This window comes from Mastigoproctus giganteus, chromosome 14 (assembly GCF_048544385.1).
Source record: "Mastigoproctus giganteus isolate SK-2022 chromosome 14, ASM4854438v1, whole genome shotgun sequence".
Taxonomy (NCBI): domain Eukaryota; kingdom Metazoa; phylum Arthropoda; class Arachnida; order Uropygi; family Thelyphonidae; genus Mastigoproctus; species Mastigoproctus giganteus.
In genome coordinates, this window is record NC_143588.1 from 23,874,198 (window position 1) to 23,889,139 (window position 14,942).

The 14,942-nt window shown below is 37.5% G+C and overlaps 1 protein-coding gene across 1 annotated transcript in view; it reads right to left on the reverse strand.

Moving 5' to 3' along the window:
• The window catches only part of LOC150075021 (protein AATF-like), a 179,754-nt gene that overhangs the window by 56,486 nt on the left and 108,326 nt on the right, over positions 1-14,942 (reverse strand). Inside the window, exons 10-11 of the mRNA XM_090389045.1 lie at positions 14,738-14,851; positions 2,296-2,435 (exon numbers count right to left, since the gene is read on the reverse strand). Of these exons, the coding sequence (XP_090245171.1) occupies positions 2,296-2,435; positions 14,738-14,851 (254 nt within the window). The remainder of the gene's footprint in view (positions 1-2,295; positions 2,436-14,737; positions 14,852-14,942) is intronic.

Genomic DNA, 14,942 nt, shown 5'->3' on the forward strand with positions numbered 1-14,942 from the left:
ATTATATCTAACTGTATTTATTAACAATCCTTATAATAATTTTGTCATGGTACAAACAAAAAATAAAGTTTAATTTGTTTTTTATAGACATTTAATGCAGTTTACCCTCAACCCCTTATTTTATATGGAACCTTGGTCTTTCCAACCGTGGTTTTGCCTAGTGCAGTACTTTATAGGAGTTAACCCTCACGGGTTGACAAGGGAGTACTATACTTCACAAGTTGGATAGCATCCTTAACCTGGTGGTGGTGGCACAGCATCCGACAAGTGCCTTTAAAAAAACAATGATTCCACATTGCCCTTTAATTAATGATTAAAAATCTGAAATTATTTCTAGCTTTCTATGATAGTCAACTTTTACTGCAATAGTTTTCTGAATTTTTATTTTCATATGGTTTCTCTGCAGAATAATTAAATGCAAGCTCCTTTCAGGTGGTGAACCCACAATTTTTGTAATAATTTTTCCATTTGCATGAAAAGTACCATAAGAAATGACTTTTCCACAAAGTTTCAAATTCAAATTTTGTTTAACATTCAAGATTAATTGCCTTTCCACTCCCACATGTTAAGTAAACATCTACGGTCACATAAGAGTTGTTTAGGAAAGATTTTGTAAAGATGCAGAAATGCAACACAATATTCATTCAAGATACAGGAGGCAAGATAAGTAGATATCACATGTTGTGCATTATGAAGCATGCCAAATTTGAAATAAAATCTTTGAAAAAATATGAAAATTGAAGTGTAGAAATTTATCTAATATACACATATATTTTTAATTTTTTATATATAATAAACAGAAATATATGTGGATATGCATGTTTAATATTTCATGCATTTAAATATCTTTTTTAACTGGAAAATGGATCAGAACAATATTTGAGTATTTTTTGACTGACATATTTTTTAATTTTCACATTTTTTTAAAAAACTTTTATTAAAAAATAGAAAGATCTATACAATATGTATTGCAATCTTTTAAGAAAAGCTGAAATATTGGCCAATTCAAAAATATACCACAAAGTTGTTTTTTTAAGAGGGGGGATAAAAAGTTGGCACCTGTCAGGTGCTGCACCATTGTTTATGTTATAAGATTTGTGCCACTACTTCCAGGTTAAAACCTGAGTGGAACTGTATTTCTTGAATTGTTAGATCTCTATGAAGCATGCATCATTATTTCTTGTTGCCTTCTGTCACTGCTGCAAAGTATGCCATTTTCACCATGATAGGCCAACGTAAAATGACAGTGTGATTTCATTATGTGATATTATGAAATGACATCATAATCAGTGTCATTACAATGATCACTGTCATTACAATACTCGCAGTGTCATTTCATGATGTTCTATGATAATACTGTTTCCAACAGTTAACCTGAAGCAACCCATTTATCTTTTATCTGACAAATAGAAACAGACATGCCCACAATTTTGCATTAACCTCAGGAATGGTCTATTCTTTTTCAAATTTGGTTTGTTGTTGTTTGGTTTTTTAAGGAGCATTAGCAACTAAGGCCATATTGCTCTGGGTTATGCGGTGGTCATTCCCTGACCTTTCCGCACCCTCCGTATTTGGTGGTGACGGGCTCGAACCCCGATTTAATCAAGAAGCGTGTGCTACGCACTGCTGCTCCTTCCCACCTGGCTACGGAGGCGCCTCAAATTTGGTGCATTTCATGCTTGTTGCAGGGTTGCAACAGGTATAGGATTGTTATATAGGGCAATTATAAGACATTAATTTTTAAATATGAGGCCAATACACTTGTCTTGCACTACTTGTGACAGTGATTCCCATAACATTGTCAGGATTAGATTTAGGCAAAAGCTAAATAAGTCATGGCTTAAAGCCTCAGCTATCTAAGATAGTCTCCCCATTTCCTTTTGTGAAGATAAAAATGTATAATTACATGGAGCTTCTTCACATGCTGTTGTTGTTATTTGGTTTTTAGGAGCATTAGCAACTAAGGCCATATTGCTCCGGGATATGCGGCGGTCATTCCCTGACCTTTCTGCATCCTCCGTATTTGGTGGTGACAGGGCTCGAACCTCTTCACATGCTTTGGTTTAAGGGCTAATGTCTAAATCTGACCTTGGCCATGGTACATGTAAAACTGGTGGTACATTACACTGCTGCAAAATAGTATACAATAAAAAACAAATTGCATTTACTCTAGGTATGACAAAAGGAAAGAAAATTTAAATTTTCCAGCAGTTAATACTAAAGTAAAAAGGTTGGGAACTTCTGCTTTGTGATGTTTAAAGACAAATTTCTGTCCATAACAAAAACTTTATTTACCTGCTTAGTGCAACCGGGTCATTTACATCAGCTGTTCTTTTTTCTATTAATTCTCTCAGTAACTGGTGGTAAAAATCATCATCATCATATATTTCTGGATCATGATTTTTTAGGTGTATATCACACTTCGAGAGAATTTCCTTCAAAAGATAGAGACATATTGAATGAATTTCACTAATTATAGCAAAAATAGCAAAGAAGTATTATAGCAAAAGATTTCCAATTATAAAATGACACCACTTTCACTAACTTGAAGTGACAATGACTATTAACTTCATGGCTAGGCATCTTTTATACATATCAATTGTGGTAAAATTCATTTTAAAATATAATAATAATAAACTTCTTTATTCACAAAATATGTAACTGCCATGATTCCCATTACAAACAACCAGAGAAATCAACAACCTTGATATGGCTATGAGTAAAATTAAAAAGATAGATATGTACATACATCTTATTACAACTGAAGTTGGTATTTAACATATAGCAATACTGAATTTTGATCTCTCACTATGAAGTCAGAATTAATTATCTTGACAGTTACAAGCATGTTGCAGACACTTGAAGGGGGATTTGCACTTGCCGACTCTGCAGGTCGAGTCCCTGGACAACAAGTCAAAATCAATAGATTTATTCAGTACATGATGACACTGTTGGGAAAGTTGAAAAGATGAGAACTTGAAAGAAAGATGAAAGCTTCTGCAGGTTTGAGCAGAAGCACTGGAGGACTTCTGAGAGTTCTGTCTGGGATCTTCCAGCCCATGATCCTCCCATGATGTTGAAAAAGTCAAAAACTTGGGTGCTGATATCTGAGGTTGATGGTGACAGGCGAAATATCCATGTTGTCACATAGTCAGGTTTCAACGAGTATAACAAAGTAATATTCTGCACTTAGAAATGTATCAATCAGGGCACTGAGCTTGTTCTTCAGACTCCAGATGTCCTGCACAGAGCACATCACATAGGTCTGCCTTTGGAACACTAAATCTTGATTAGGTTTCTTGGATTCCTCAGCATTAGCAATCAAAAAAAAAAAAAAAAAAAAAAACCCTTATTTCACCCATCCACTCGCTCCAAATGTTTGTCAAGTTCTGCCTTGAATCTATTTAAGCTATCAACCTCTATAACGTATTTAAGGGCAAAGGCCTCATGCTACAAGGTAGAATGACTAATATGTAGGTTAGTGCAAATGCATCATTTTAACAGTTATTACCAAAGTAGTCAAATTAATTAATTTAATTAATTAAATTGGCATCATTTTGGTTATATCTCATATTGTGACTGCCTTCACAATGAGTTTCCAGGTATTGTACCACTGCAAATAAATAACATTTCACCAGTGGAGAAGACTATTGTTATTTATTCTCAGCAGATACCACCACCCAGACAGTACCGTTTCAAAGCTTGTTGGCTTCTCTTTGGTGGTTGGGGAGGTACCCTGGTGTTGCAATAGTGACAACCCAGTTATGAAGTATAACTTCACAATATGAGAGATGCCTGATGGTGCGTAGTGATATAGACTATAACGATTTAAGGACAAAGGCCTCATGCTACGAGGCAGAATGACTACTATGTAGGTTGGTGCAAATACATCATTTTAACTTAGTTATTACCATTTGGTTATATCTCATATTGTAAAGGCAGTCACAATATGAAATATAACCAAAACCATGCCAATTTAATTAATTAATTAATTAATTAACTACTTTGGTAATAGCTATGCTAAAATGATGCATTTGCACTAACCTACATATAAGTCATTCTACCTCGTAGCATGAGGCCTTTGCCCTTAAATATGTTATAGTCTATATCACTACGCACCATCAGGCATCTCTCATATTATGAAGTTATACTTCATAATATGAGAGATGCCTGATGGTGCGTAGTGATATAGACTATAACGTATTTATAGTGACAACCCAGTTATGAAGTTATACTTCATAACTGGGTTGTCACTAATTAATTAAATTATTTTTTAAATTAATTAATTTAACTACTTTGGTAATAGCTATATTAAAATGATGCATTTGCACTAACCTACATATTAGCTATCAACTTCTACAACGACAGATGGAAGTTTGTTCCCGCAATCAACCACCCGCTGGCTAAAGGAAAACTTCCGCACATCTATCCTACAACCATCTTTCCTCAATTTGAATTTATGCCCTCTCAGGTGATTATTCTGAGCAAGAGGAAGAATCCCATCAGCATTGAGCATGTTCAAACCATTCAAGGCTTTATACACCTCAATCAGATCACCTCGCAGGTGCCTAGTCTCCAGACACTGTAATTTGCAAAACTTAAGCCTTTCTTTGTAAGAGCAACCCTTTGTTCCATTCACTAATCTTGTTGCCCTTCTCTGTACTTGTTCCAAGCTCTACATCCTTCTTAAAATGAGGCCTCCAGACCTGTATATATAGTACTCAAGGTGTGGCCTGACCATTGCCTTATACAAGGGGATAATCACCTCCTTATCCCTGCTAGAAAAATTCCTGTATATTATTGACAAGACACCTGAGCTACTCTTGCAGATCGTCTGCACTGCTCAGAAAACTTCATATCTGCCTGCACAATTACCCCCAGGTCCTTTTCATTCTCTACCACTGTCAGTGTGATACCACAGAGTTGATATGTTTCTCTGGGATTACTGCTTCCCATATGTAGTACTTCACATTTGTCAATGTTAAACTTCATTTGCCACCTCTTAGCCCATCTGCTGAACTTTTCTAGATCCTGTTGCAACAGTGTACTGTCATTAGTGTCATTAACAACCCTACCAACCGTCATATCAACTGCAAACTTAGACATTAAGCCTGATATACCATCATCAATATCATTTATAAATACAGAAAACAACAATGGACCCAAAAATGAACCCTGAAAGACTCCACTAATAACATTAGTCCACGATGAGCAGTGTCCATTGATTACCACTCTCTGTCTTCTTCCACTCAACCATCTCTTTATCCATAGCAGCAATTTGCCTCCAATGCCATATTGCTCCAATTTGTACAACAGTCTTCCATGTGCAACAGTATCAAAAGCCTTTCTAAGATCCAAATATATGATACCAAAGTTATTCTTTGCATCCAGTTCCTTTGTGACTACATTACAGTATCCAATCAAATTAGTCAGACAAGACTTCCCCTTAACAAATCCATGCTGTGTCCGAGCTATAACTGAAGTCCTGTCTAGATGATCCTGCAATGCTTCTTTAACCAGTGCCTCCATTAATTTCCCTGGAACAGAAATTAAACTAACGTGTCTGTAATTACCTGTCTCCCCCTCTGATACTCCTTTGTGGATTGGGGTCACATTTGCACATCTCCAGTCCATGGGTACCTCCCCTGAGTCCAGGGAAGCTCTCATAATTATGGCTAAGGGTTTGCTTACTTCCTTTGCCGCCTCCTTTTCCAAGAAGGGATTGTAATGGGAAGGTTATAGTACAGGTAGCAGGGATTGCAGCTAGGACCCAACCTGCTGGCGATGTGCGATGGTATTTGAAATGACTTGCAGGAATCAGGTGAAGTAGAAGCTAGAGGTTTATACTGTGATTGCTGCTTAGCTATACTGAGAAACTGTGTGATGCTCTCATCTGTTCTAATGCTAGTATGTAAATCTCGCCCATCCCTATTATCTCCAAATAATGGCATCACGAGAAGGCCTACAGGCCAGATAGCTGTGTTAAGGTACTCCTCAAGACTGGGACCTCTGATCTTGATTCTAAAAGAGGCATAGGATGGATGCCTGGTGTGGACTTTGACAGGCATATTGAGTACGTTGAAATGTTTGAGAAGGGCTGAAATTTGCTCCACTGTTGTTTCTAAGCATAAATTACTGATGAAAATGCTGGAAGGATTTTACCTCCTTCCTTTGTACTGTATGCTTTTGATCTGCTTGAACAAAGACAGCTTATTTCCTGGGATAGGCTGCCCCTGGTTTTGAGAGTGGATTGTTGCTGGCAGACTCAGGTTCTTTTACCTTGGATGTCATGCTTGACATTCAAGGTAAAGGAACCTCCCTCATCCTGGGGCATAGGATGAGGGTGAATTGCCTGCAGGTAGGGCCACTGGCAGTGACAGTGGCAGCAAACCACAGGAGGTAGACGATATTTGTGCCAATGGAAGGCCATTCTGGGAAATAAGTAGAGCAGTATCCAAGTTACAATCGTTGGTGGAATCTAGCAACACAGTCACAAAGTGGTAAGTTGCATGCTGTAGGCCTTCCAGCCATTGCAGTGACTCTCCCAGGTTGGTATTTTCAATACAGAACTTCTTCAGAATATTTTAAAACAAGATACGCTTCTCGCCTACTTTGCTGTAATACTGGTACATTGCTATCTCATTCTCACTTAAAAACTGATTTGCAAATGTGCATCATGGCACAAGAGGGCTGATCAGCATTAGCTTTAGGCTAAGATAAGTTACCTGGAGGTAACTCATCCCAGTAATTAACAACTTTTATAGATGCCTGAACATTTGTCTAAGGGGTAAAAGTGGTTTTGTAGTTGCAATGAATAAAATTAGCAATAAAAAGGAAAAAGGTTGCCAATGGCAGTTCTAAGCTCTCTAAAATGTCTTCTAATTATATCCAGATCATCCTCAGTGCATTCCCCAAACACCATCACAGAAATGGAAATTAAGTATGCATCATTGAACTCATTGAATGATGTATTATTATTCTTCTTCAAAATCAAAACAAATTAAGTAAGGCACAGGTCAAGGCACAGATTCAAATATGGATCAATAGGTCCTTGAGGCTGTCACAGACATTCTCTCAGATAAGCCAGACAAGCTGTGCTTGCTACCTGAGAGTCTAAAACACTGCTAGAACTGATATTCGGGTGGCACTCAAGTCATGTGGACCTAATTTTGGCAAAGTCCGGACGGTCTGTGACAGTAAAATCATGCTGCATGATGCACTGCTTGCACCTTCACGATGGTGGGACTGGGTATAACCCCCATGCACAAGCACACAGTGGGTGACCATCATTAAGCAGGGGTCGAGGTGTAGCACCCACACCACACGGAGGAATGCTGCCCCTCTGTGTTACAATATTAGGTGGTAGATGACCCTCATCAACCAGTGCAATACCACCACTTTGCTTATTGGAGGCTTCAAGTAATGGAACCCATGTTTGGTCTCCAGAGCAAAGTTCCGGGCAACCCTCCCCCATCTCTTCCATCATGCAGATTGATTAATGTCCTTTGTGGTTATGATGAACACCATGGCGAGATCCAAACTTCCTTACATTTCGAGGATACACCTCTAAAATGGTATTTGCAAGCCAGCCGCTAGTTAGTACATCAGTTACTCTATAATCTTGTTGCCTGTACTTTCCAGTGACTGGAAGGAGTCCGAGTAGTGTGTATGTGGTGGCCATTGTCAAGACCACGTTATGTTAAGGATCTCGGTATATTCTTACCATGTGTTCACCATATCCAAAAATTTCATTACTTTATACAGCATGTCCCCTGTCCCCCCCCCCCCACTTTTTCTTACTACTGAATACACCATGAATTGTCAAACTAATACAGCAAACTTATCTGCGAAAAGATCTAAACCTCCCAAACACTTCCTAGTTCATTTCACAAATATACGTGGTCTCAGTTCTAATCTCAGTGATGTCCATTTCTACTTACAGTCTGCCAAACCCCATGTACTTTTTCTGACAGAATCTCAGTTATCGGTTGATTCAACCACTGCTCATCTCCTCATCTCAGTTGCCCAAATTATTTGCCAAATGATTGCTTTCACCTCAAAGGTGGTACTGAGTGCATATGTCCATTCCGATATTCCCTGTCAGAGACTTGGTAATTTGGAATCTCCTCTTTTCGATCTTCTCTGGCTTAAAATCAAATCTCTCTACCTCATTGTTTCAAATTCATCTGTTGTCTCTACCATTCTCCCAACTCCACTAATCTCTTGGAACTCTTTGACTTCCTCTCTTTGCAACTTTACTTTCTCCAGTCCAACTTTCCTAACAGTGAGGTAGATAGGATTTAATAATATCCTTCCGTTTTCTAGTCACACAGACTCAGCTTGTTGAGATACTGATGCTTTTGCAATTACTAATGACCTTGCACAATTGTTCATTTACCTACCAGAATACCAGATAATCCTAACCATATAGCCAACACCCTTGATCTTTTTCTCACAAATATCCCTTCTAAGTTCACTGTGAAAGTGAGTGGTCCATTAGGCACCTCAGATCAAACATTGGTGATTGTCTCTTCTCCAATGGAACTTTTATCTCATGGCTATTCCCAACCCTCGTGTTGTTTGGCATTACAAGAATGCCGAATGGGATGACCTGCGAGATTTCTTTTCTTCTTTTCCTTGGTTGGATTACTGTTTCAAAACTCCTGATGTCAAAGTTTGCTCAGAGATCGTGTCAGTGAAATTATTCTTGCAGGAATGGAATCCTTTATTCTACACTCCACCTTAAAATCTCATCCTTTATCTAAACCTTGGTTTTCCAATAAATGTGCTAAGGCTGTTCAAGGAAAGAATGCTGCATATCATAACTGGCTTGTTTCCAATTCCTCAGTTTCATTTTCTGTCTACACCAAAGCTCGCAACAATTATAAAGTAGTTATTAATCAGTCCAAACTAGATTTTGAACAGGCTAAGAGTAGAAAACTTGCTTCTTGCCCTAATGGTAGCCAAGCATTCTGGTCTTTTGGCAAAACTATTTGCTCCCATGCTCCCACTTCTGTCAAAACCAGATGGTTCTATTGTCATTTCTGCCAAGGATAAAGCTGACCTGCTAGCATCCCATTTTTCTTCCAACTCATGTATTAAGAATTTTCGTAAAATACCTCCCAACATGCTCCATTCAATGCCTCCTGTGGTCTTCCGTCAAAAGGATGTCAGAAGGATTTTGATGAAACTTGATGCTAAGAAAGCTCCAGGTCCTGATGGTATTTCTCCACTTGTTCTCAAAACTTGTGCTCCTGAAATTACTCCCGTTCTGTGTCTTGTTTTTTCACTTTTATTCAAAAGGTGTTTTTCTTTCTGCTTGGAAATTTGCTCATATCCAGCCAGTACCTAAAAAGGGTGGCAAATCCCTCCCATCAAATTATTGTCACATTGCACTTCTACTCTTTCTAAAGTAATGGAGAAATCAATTAACTGCTAGCTCAAACTATCTGTAAAACTGCCATCTGATCAATGATCACCAGTATGGATTCCACTGGTGATCATTGATTCCATTTGTGGACAAATTCAATGGAAACGTTTGGTGAAATCCAAGCAGTTGCTCTTGATATTTCAAACACTTTTGATCATGTCTGGCATAAAGGTCTTTTGAATAAGCTTCCATCTTATGATTTACAAACTGTTTTCTGCAATTGGGTATCCAGTTTTCTCTCTAATTGCTCACTGCAGGTGATGATATATGGCTCTGTCTTCTCCACTAATGCTGGTGTTCCCCAAGGTTCAGTTCTTTCTTCCACTTTTCCTCTTGTATATTAATGACCTTCTTTCATTGACTGGAAATCCTATCCATAGTTTTGCTGATGATAACACATTGCATTCAACCTTCCAATTTGAGAAACTTTGTCCTTCACAAACAGCTTCAACTTCTCAATTATCCACTACCAATTCCTTAAATGCTGATCTCCAGTGGAGGAAAAATAGCTTAGTTGATTTCAATCCTTCTAAAACTCAGCCATGTCTTATATCTCACAAAAAGGATTCATCTGCTCCTTTGATTATGCTTATCTTCGGTGACACTCTTAATTTCTAGGCAAGATCATACAGGGTGTTTCAGTTAAACGTTTCAGAACTTCTAAGAGGGGTAGGGTACATCCCGACAACTCGAAATCATATAGCAATGTGGGGTCAGAAATGCTTTCCTGAAGCGGTGTTGTACACAGAAGCACCATAAAAAGAAAAGAGACCGTAAGTGAGAAATCATTTTAATAATACATGAAAAGAAGCAAAAGGTACATGGATTAAAGTAAGTGTTCGAAGTTTCTTCAACTTCGTACTGCTTTCGCACAGTGGTACCTTGGAAAATGTGCTACAAATCCCCTTTTTCCTGCTGAAGTGTTGTTTTCCGATGAGGCATCCTTCACAAGGGAAGGAATTTTCAACACGCATAACGACCATATCTGGGCGGTCGAGAACCCGCATGCAATACGACGTCGTGCAGCACAGATTCGATTTTCGGTCAATGTATGGGCCGGTATTATGGGAGATCACCTCATCGGACCTTACCTGTTACCGTGTCATCTAACCGGACCTATCTACTTGATCTTTCTGCAGCAAGTATTGCCACAACTTTTGAGAGATGAACAGATTTCTGCATCGACGCAACAGACAATGTGGTTCCAACACGATGGAGCCCCTGCCCATTATAGCGGAGATGTTCGTAACTACCTGGATGTCACATTTGGTCAACAGTGGATCGGACGTGGTGGTCCCGTGCGTTGGCCTGCTCGGTCACCCGACCTATCATGTCTTGATTTTTATTTCTGGGGTCATATGAAAGCGCTAGTTTATGACACCCCTGTTGACAATGCTGAGGAGCTGGTTGCAAGAATCGCAGTAGCTGCCGAAGAAATTCGAAATTCGCCTGGAGTATTCCAGAATGTTCGGATGTCCATGCGTCGGAGATGTGAGGCGTGCATTGTAGCCCGTGGAAGAAACTTCGAACACTTACTTTAATCCATGTACCTTTTGCTTCTTTTCATGTATTATTAAAACGATTTCTCACTTACGGTCTCTTTTCTTTATGGTGCTTCTGTGTACAACACCGCTTCAGGAAAGCATTTCCAACCCCACATTGCTATATGATTTCGAGTTGTCAGGATGTACCCTACCCCTCTTAGAAGTACTGAAACGTTTAACTGAAACACCCTGTATATCTCTATTGAGATTACCCTGATTCTAATCTCTCTTGGCATAACCACCTTACAAATATTGCTTCCTCTGCATCTAATAAACTGAGTTTTCTCTTTTGCTCTCGGCATTACTTTTCTTCCAAACAGCTGTTCACTCGGTACAAATCAGAAATCCATCCTACCATGAAATATTTTTCTCACATCTGGGGCGGTGCCCCCAAATCCTCTCTCAGGCTTCTAGATTCCATTAAAAACAGGGTGGTTAGGTTAATTAATGACTCATCTCTAACAGTCTCTCCAATCTCTGTCTCATAGATGTTTTGTTTCTGCTGCATGCCTTTTCTATAGATACTTCCATGGGCACTGTTTTTCTGAATTGGCTTCTATAATTCCAGCTCTCTCTTCTAAAGCAGTCTGAACATGTGCGGCAACCAGTCAACATCCTTTTATTGTCCAACTTCAAACTCAGAACCAACAGTCCTTCTTCCTCATTTATTCATTCAACTTCCATTCTCTGGAACAACCTCCTTCATATGTATTTCCTGAAAATTACGATCTACAGAAGTCCAAGTCTAATGTCAAAAAATATTGTTTCATCTCTCAACTTTCAATCCATGCACGGTACTAAATACCATAGGTTCTAATACCTCTTGTATTTGGGGTTTTCATAAAAAAATACAGAAAAACTGGCATGTCTTCTTAATCACTACTGCATATTTCTTTGGAGTTTTACGGAAGGATATTTTTAAATCATATTTAGCTTCATACCACACAGAAGGATGGTGGGGGGGGGGTGAACAGTAACATCACACACACACACACACACACACACTGAATGCCACATGGACCAGCACACCTGATAAGAAAAACATAATTTAGAGTTGTTTTATAATTATCTGTTGAAGAGTGAAGCTGCAATTATACCAAAAAAAAAGAGAGACAGAAAAATTGATCTGACAGTGGAAATCACTGTCAGATCAATGGACAGACTGTGATGAGTGAAGTAGGAAAGTTTGGGGAATGGAGACTCCACTGTAAATCTGGAGTTGGCAATGTGTTATAAATGAAAAAGTAGATCTAACTCTACATTTAATACTGTGACCACGTTTAATATGAAACAACTTTCTCTGTGTACTTTGAGAAAATTGTGTATTGTTACAAACAGCAAGACTAATAGATAATGATTTAGCAGTACATATCATTTTAAAAGAAGCATAATGAACAAAGTCAGGCACCTACCAAGTCATAAATTTGCAACATAGGAGAAACAATGATAATTTTGCCCACTCTCTGAAGAGACAGCTGAAGGGTGGTGATAATTATCAGTAGTGTAATCCTGCAACCTATGGTGGTTGCATTGCTTATGCAAATCAGTGATTTTTTTGAGAAAAATTGTGCATCAATGGAATCCTTGCTATTTATCTCTTAATTGAAAATAACAGAATTAGAGTGGCTGCATTTTTTCATAATGCATCACATGGTGTCAAAAATGACACCAAAATTTTAAGCATTTAAGTCGCCATTTATGTAGCATTTTTCATTATATTTCTGGTCAACACTGAAAACAAAAAATAACTAAATATTATTAATATATTTTTAAATACAACTTTTAGAAGTCAATAACATTACCCAAAATATCTTAGCAATTTTTTTTTAACCAGTCACTAATGTGAAATTGAAATCAAGAAAATCATGTATTATCGCAAACAGCAACCACTTTCAAAAGAGCATTTTTTGCAATGCACAGCTGTTGAAAAGAAAAAGGGGGAAAAAAAGACAACTATCTTGAAAGGTTCCTGATCATTTCTGAAACAATAACAGATACTGAGATGCTATTATTATTTCTTGAATGACTGGCTGCCATTACACCAAAACAGTGAACCTCAAAATGTAACAAAAATTAAACACTCTTATGCCACATATAAGAACTGCCTAACTGCAAGAATATGCTAGAGAGCTGTTAATTGCAACTTGCACACAAAAAAAAAAAAAATAATAATAATAAATAAATCAATACCTGGTTAACGAAACCAGGTATTGATTAATTTGAATTTCAAGGGGACCAAAACATGTTAATTTCAATTTAAATGGATTCAAAGTATTATACAAGTTCAGAACATGTTGGTATTTATTAATTAATCAAGTGAATTTTTCAGTCAGATGCTCTTATTAACACTGCTCAAAATTTTCATAATTTTTATACTTAGGTTGATGGCTCATGCGAATTACACTATGTGAGTTTATGATCAGATTGATGTCACACTTTGGAACAGCTGAGAGGTAGATAGGACATGTGCAATGGCTGAGCACAGCTGAAAAATTGTATGATTACAGCTGCAAAATTTTATCTTGTTTGTACTATTATTATTTTTTAGCCAATAAATCACTAACCATGAATGCTGCTTGAAAGGAAAATATTACATGCAATTGCATACACTACTAAAATAAATAATGCATAACAAAAAGACACCAATTTTCAAGATGCTAGATTTGAACATGGAAGTATGTGATTAAAATTTTTGGTAAAATCCGAATATATAATGGCACTTAATGTTACAGCTAGTTCAGTTTCTGCTGAACACTCATTGGGCACAGTGACTTTTACTGTTATACCTATCCATCAATTTATAGCTGAGTTTTGTTTTCACTTTTTCTGACACTCTTTGGCATCAAAGAAAATTTCATTTTCAGTAAATTAAGCAATTTTCAGCTAAAAGAAATCCTGAATATAGAAAAATTAGTTTATTTAAAATGCTGCATGTGTGTGTGTGTGTGTGTGTGTGTGTGTGTGTGTGTGTGTGGAGGGGTGTTGCAAGAGAGAGAGAGAGAGAGAGAGAGAGAGAGAGAGAGAGAGAGAGAGAGAGAGAGAGAGAGAGAGAGAGAGAGAGAGAGAGAGAGAGAGAGAGAGAGAAAAGTTATGCAAATTCTGTTATTTCTTGCTTGTTTGCTTTCAGTGATGCTTTAAAAAACATTTATTCTGAAAAATAATGTATTAGAATCAGAATACTTATTTTTTGCAGATAATTACTCAATAAATTCTGTTTTATCTTGTTTTGGTTTTATTTTCCCTTCCCCTTTATTTTATTTATTTACTTTTCTTAATGCTCGATTATTCCCTTGAGCTGTTGATCAAAATTTGTTGCGATGACAAACAATCATATCAGTCACAGGGAAAAGACAACTGACTTGTTGGATAAAAAAAATACCTCTGGCTGGAATTTCAGGTACACATACTGCTTACATTTTTTTCCCAATGACCCAAGGGCATATTCCACATAGTGGAACAAGAGTTAAAATGAGTTCTTACGCCATTGACAAAAATTTGACACACTGGTTTGCCATTGCTGTTGAGCACAGTGGACAAAAAAATTCGCAGTGAAACAGTCATAATGCATACAGAGAGAAAACAGTTCTGATAACAAGAATGATGCATGCCTGACAAGACAATTGAGACAGTCTAGAAGGACTGATTTGCACCATTACAATGACCTGGATACCCTGTGGATATATCAGATTTGAATGATGATGACAATGAGCACAATGAAGTGTGTGGGGGGAGGGGGGGGTTGTATCATTTTATGAAATATTACCTCTTTGGCTACTGAGTTGTTTTGTATTTCTACTGGCTTTTCTTTTCCCAAGATTCTATATGCACTTCTTTTCAGCTGAGTTCTTCTAATAAGTCTTTCTCTGTCTTGTAGTATCTAAAATAAATAAAAATTCATCACATATTTCAAAAATTAATACATACAATGAGTCATGTAAAGTACTAAAGCAATTGAAAAAAAAAAAAAA